The 5943-nt window shown below is 41.8% G+C and overlaps 1 protein-coding gene across 4 annotated transcripts in view; it reads left to right on the forward strand.

Moving 5' to 3' along the window:
- Window positions 1–3033: 3033 nt before the first annotated feature.
- The window catches only part of Nox4 (NADPH oxidase 4), a 166801-nt gene continuing 163891 nt past the window's right edge, over window positions 3034–5943 (forward strand). For 3 of the 4 annotated variants that reach the window (XM_087595397.1, XM_087595403.1, XM_087595410.1), the window contains exons 1-2: window positions 3034–3249; window positions 3813–3908. In XM_087595397.1, the coding sequence (XP_087451523.1) occupies window positions 3193–3249; window positions 3813–3908 (153 nt within the window). In that variant the 5' untranslated portion in view covers window positions 3034–3192. The remainder of the gene's footprint in view (window positions 3250–3812; window positions 3909–5943) is intronic. The other variant, NM_053524.1, reaches the window with a different exon arrangement.

Here is a 5943-nt window from a genome sequence, read left to right on the forward strand (position 1 = left end):
AGCCACAGACAAAGGCTAGGTACAAACAAGTCAAAGACTACTTTTAGCTACCAGAATGACAAGGAGCAGTTCTCCTCTTGGCACCTCAATTGAGGGTCCTGTCACCATCTCAGTCTTGACTGGGTAGCACTGACTACAGGCCTCTGGCCTTCAGGTGTGTTAGAAAACATATTCTGATTGTTTGAAACGGAGCATTTGGTAGTGACTTGTAATGGCAGCAGGAAATGAATGCAAGTGTCACTCATCACACGTGCCTCTTTTAACATGTAAGATAGGTGATAACCACTTGGAGGTATATTTCCCTATTCATTCTTGAGTGATTGCTGATTACCAAGATGAACAAAACCTTTTCTTCCTTAACTAGGAAGTTAAGCTTGAGGATATGTATTTTAAGAGAGACACAGCTGAACATATGATATGAATATCATGAATCTTGCATTCCTTGGATTAAATCATTTGTTGAGTAAACATTTCATATGTCCATTGACTATGCCAAGATTTATGCAAACACCTGTATTAAAACTAAACATGACAGGGTGTTTATTTTTGACAAAGCCTAGTTTATTAGGAGAAATAAACACATGCCCGAATAAATCTAATCATGTGGAAAATGCAATAATGATCTTGCAAACAGGGCATTGTGTATCCCAAAGGTCACATGACTAGATGAGTCTGTGTGTTTTAGAGAGCATGCTGTTTAGTGAATGCTTCGTGCCTCTCTGCTTAGACAGAAATGAGTATAGTAAGGATGGATAAATAAAAAATATTCCCCATTTATTTCCTTCCCACTGAGGACATTGGACGATGGCTTCTGTGTTAATCAAGGAGGATATAATAAATCAAGAACATTTATTAAGCCAGGTTTGCTGGATATACCTGTAACACCAACATTTAGGAAGCTGAGACAGGAAGATTGCAACAAATTACAGTCCTGCCAGAGCCACATAGTGTCTGCTACTTGTGGGTTGGATCCCCAGGTGGGGCAGTCTCTGGATGGCCTTTCCTTCATTCTCTGCTCTGCTCTTCATCCCTGTGTTTTCTCTAGACAAGAGCAATTATGGATTAAAATTTTAGATATGGGTGTGTGGCCCCATCCCTCAACTGGGGGGCCATGCCTAACCGTTAGATATGGTCTCAACAGGTTCTTCCTCCCCTTTGTGGGGTATTTCAACTAATGTCATCCCTGTGGGGTCCTGGGAGGCTCTTGCTTTCCTGGCATCTGGAACTTTCTGGAAGCTATGCTCAGTTCCCATCCCCCATTGACACACACCTCTGTTCAATTTCCTGACCCTTCCATTCCTTGCCAAAACCTCTCTCTCTGTTTTCCCAGGGGATACTTTCTCTCTTTTCTTTGCAGGGGTCTTTGCAGGTTCAGGCTCTAGGTTTGGAGGAGCAAACCTCTCAGAGGCAAATTTCCTGCCCAACTTTCACTTGGGAGCTTTGTCTCCTGAAGCATTCCCTGTAGCCTCTCTTTTTGGGCAAGGCAATGGAAAGGAAGATTAAGGGTTCAGTTTGAGGATGCAGTGATCTCTGGCTATGGATATTCAGTGTTGACACTCCTGGGGGTTTCCATGTATGACTTTCCTGGTTTACACATAACAAGTATGGTTAGGTATAAATAAGGTCTATTAACTGGCAATAAAATCTTAGTATTATTACTTACACATAATATGTAGACAGCTATACTTTGTGAAGTGTTCTTGATTCACTCATGCTTGAGAAAGATAACACATTGAAATGAGAGGACAGAAAGAAATGTGTGCGGCAGTCAACTAGGATATAATATAGATTAGTTCCAGTTTTTCAAACTGAAGATTGAAATCATATACAATTTCTTAAATTAACTTAGATAAGGACATTGCATGAAGTTAGTACAGCATGATTTATTAAATTTTAGTTCCATTAATTAAACTGTTAGTTCCATTGCCATGGTGATTAAATTTATTTCATTTTATAAGAAAAATCTTGGATGTCACGAGATTAGGTTAAGCATATCAACTGCTTTTTTTGTTACCTATTACATACATTAATAAAGTCACTAACATCGATTAAGTTCTGCTACAGACATTAGTTCATACGATTACCTGTTTAATTAATTAACTATGCCCATTGCACACCCCTCACCTTTAATGGACTTCTGGTACAAGTTTAAGAAATTTTAACGAGTTCACTTTGCAATTAGCAGCATAAAGTGCACATTCCTAGAGGGAAGTGCACATTCCTAGGAGCTTCAAAAACTCTGGAAAAGGACATCATTGTTAACTTTTTGTCTGCCTGGTTTGTTTGCAGCAAAATAAAGAAAGTTTTCTCTTAAGACAGGATCAGGTGGGGCAGTTGATAGAGAAGCTGGAAGTAAACACTGGCTGTGAGGTGGTACTTGTTTGTAGACAGAGGACTGGAGGGTTAGGGGATGGGGGGGCTAAGACACAAAAGGCTACTTCCGGCTCAAATTTCTTTTACCAAGTTTCTTTCAGGTGAACTCACTCTTTCTTCCTTCCTTTCTTTCTTTCTTTCTTTCTTTCTTTCTTTCTTTCTTTCTTTCTTTCTTTCTTTCTTTCTTTCTTTCTGTCCTTCCTTCCTTCCTTCCTTCTTTCCTTCCTTCCTTCTTTCTTTCCTTCTTTCTTCCTTCCTTCCTTCCTTTCCTTCTTTTCCTTCCTTTCCTTCCTTTCCTTCCTTCCTTCTTCTTTTTTTGTTTTTGTTTTTGTTTTTTGTGTTTTTTTTTTGGTGGCGGAGGGGGCGGAGGGGTGTGTGTGTGGTGGTGGTGGCTAACCATTCTAAAGGAAGTATGGTGTGTGCGCCCCGGGATGCAAAGAGCGTCCCCCTCTTCCGATTCTCATCCTCACATCTGGGGGTTGTCTGCAGCTGGGCAGGCCCGGTTGGAGGCTGCAGGGGACGCCTCCACCTTCCCACCCGGGACATCCTGAACGGCGGCCACAACAACAGGCTCGCGCGAGACAAAGGGGCTGGCGCGGGGCGGCGCGCAGGGCCAGGGGGCGTGGGGAGGCAAGGGAGCAGCTCGGTGGGAGCCAGGGCGGAGATCTCCCGCCTGGCCTCTAGACTCGGCCCAGCCTTTGACCCTCGGTCCCCCGCCACTGCTCTGCTGGCGGCTACCCGGGAACCGGTGCCCCGGCCACAGCTCGCTCCTTTCCGTCCCAAGCACCGAGCGGAGCGCAGCACCCCCGCGCCGGCGGTATGGCGCTGTCCTGGAGGAGCTGGCTGGCCAACGAAGGGGTTAAACACCTCTGTCTGGTAGGATGTGGGCCTGGCGGTCTGTCTGTCTGTGCTGCAGCGAGTTTGATTCATTCTCAGAACGTGCGCTGGTGGGATGAGAGGATTGGAAGTTTGGGGGGTTTGTTTCGGACTTTCTCACCTAACCATAACTTTATGCATTCCTCGAAATATCTTCCTACTCAACGCAAGAGAACTTGACTACAGATTGCTGATGAGCGGGTGTGGAGGAAAGGGGAGCTAAGGCAGCTTTTCAAACACTCACTTCCTATGCTCTTCCAATTGCTTCCTTTTATTGAGCATCTCATAAGCCATGGTGATACCACTAATTTCTTAATCTCAATTTGCACTGGAGCTGGGGAAGTAAGGTATCAGTAACTCATTAAGTGATCTATTTACCACCAACTTTTATTTCAGTGCAGGGTCTTGGTGAGGCCAGGTGAGTGGGTTTTCCACTGATTGAGCATGCTTTCTGTAAATGCTGAGGTTGCACATACAGAGCTGAGTTTTGTGAGTGGCTTCTATCAGATGATTGTGTTTCTTTTGTAATTTTTGTTTTCTCTCTCTTTCTTTCACTGGTCTAGCTTGTTTGGCTGTCCCTAAATGTCCTGCTTTTCTGGAAAACCTTCCTGCTGTACAACCAAGGGCCAGAATACTACTACATCCACCAGATGTTGGGCGTAAGTGAATATGGGATGACCTGACGGAGTGGGTTTAAGGCAACCGACTGCTACAGAACTTTGTCAGTACACCCATTTTTCATAGTAATATTTGCTTCAAACTTAACAAACGTGTGTTTCTCTCAACAGTTTGGATCTTTAAGGACCAAGGGTAGTATTTGCTAAAGTGAGCTAAATGAACCTGTCACACCTGGCTATTAGTGCCTGAGGTTTTTTTTTTTTTTTTTTGCAAGCTGCACCAGAGAGCCCTGAAGAATTTGCTTCTCCCAGAGGACCAGCTGATGACAGGCTGTTAGTCTACACTTATCAAGGCTCTCCGCCTTCCCACAAGTCTGTCCAGAGGATGTCAGCACTGGTTTTCTTTTAGTGACAGTTCTCACAAAGTGAGCTGTTATTTATTTCTGAGTAGTCTTGGCTGGTTGCCATAGCTTATTGGCTGGGTCTGGTTCTGGTCTGAGGACAGTATCGAACAAAGTCTGCCCTGGCTTATTTCATGTTGATATTTCTCTTCGTTCTGTTTTTCATCTTATCTTCTAATTCTATGTCCACCTCACTAGATCCTGTAAGTGTCAGGGTACTCCAGTACTTTGTACAAGGAGACTGAATTCTGCTAAGCAACCACAGAAAGTATAAAATGTGTTATACAATCTTAGGACACCCGAGCAAGCACATTTATCATAACTGGAGAGGAAAACACATTCTAAAGAGGACACTTATTGCTTTGTTTTTTCATAAATTTGTAACTATTTAAAATCACTTCAGCTGAATTCAGTGAAACTAGCTTCAGTTTCATGGTTGAAATACATAGGTTTATCTTTTAGGCTTAATACTCTGCGTAGTGATTAGGACATATCAAATCTGCAGTAAGCTGCAGCTGAATTAATTGTTTTAAAACAGATTACTGTGTTTAAGGTCTTGGTTCTTTTTAACATTTAATACCACTAATTTTAACTAATGGGATCAGAAACATTGTTTTAGAAAAGAAAAGAGACCCCCTTACTGAAGATTCTGGAATTAACATATTTGTCTCTTTTGTCCATCCAACTTTTGTCTAGTTATTTAGGACTATTCTTCAAATTGCTTTCTAAATAGACCCAGAGAATAAAATATTTACTATTTTTCAAGTGCCTTACACTCTGATGCAAAACAGCAACAAAACCACACAAGCATGCAAAACCAATCAAATAATTGTTTAATAAACAAATAAAGAAAAATTTCTCTGAGTTACCTAGCTCTAAATTCTCTTTCCTGAAAACTCAGTCTCAAAGTAAATTAATAAGTTAGAAGTTTCTTAATATGAGGTTCATTTTACTTAATACATAACTCGCCAAACAACTCGTAAAAATCACTTGAGAATTACCCTGGCAGAATTTGTTCTGGATCAGGGTGCTTGTGTTACTACTATACAAATCTAAGAATTGTGTAAAAGCCCATAACTCAGCTTTGGAGTTTGACTCTAAACGTAAGAGAGACATTTCTTTTTTAAAGCAAGCTAAGCTATTTATGTTAGACTCCAACAAGGTAGTTTTTAAGTACTTGGATGCTGTGTAACTTGCCGACAGATAAGATTAAGCTGGTGTGCACTGGCCAGTACACAGAGGAACAGACATCGTCAGACCAGTTCTAAAGACATTTTAAAATGTGCCCCATGTTCCTACCTTCATTCTGCATTAGTGCTTTTGATCAAATGACGCTACAAAACAGAGAAGTCCAAGAACTGTGGATGCATGCATGGCAGGGACTGGTTATGTGAATGAAAGGCTCAGCTGGGTGATGTGGAGAAAAGCAACAACAGGCAGACTGATGAAGAGAGGCCACTATACCTTAGCTTTCTTGCACACTTGTGACTAATGACAGTGAGTGGACCAACATTTCAGCCAGACTCCTTGAAAAAAGGAGTGGCCTTTCTTGTCACTTCTCACTTTCTGAAGATTACTTGTTATGAGTTCTGTAGTATTAACTTACCTAAGTCTTTGCAATAGATATTTCAGTCTAAATATTGGTGTTTAATGGACAAAGCCTTCCATCCTTAGCT

Source organism: Rattus norvegicus, chromosome 1 (assembly GCF_021556685.1).
Source record: "Rattus norvegicus strain SHRSP/BbbUtx chromosome 1, alternate assembly SHRSP_T2T, whole genome shotgun sequence".
NCBI lineage: Eukaryota > Metazoa > Chordata > Mammalia > Rodentia > Muridae > Rattus > Rattus norvegicus.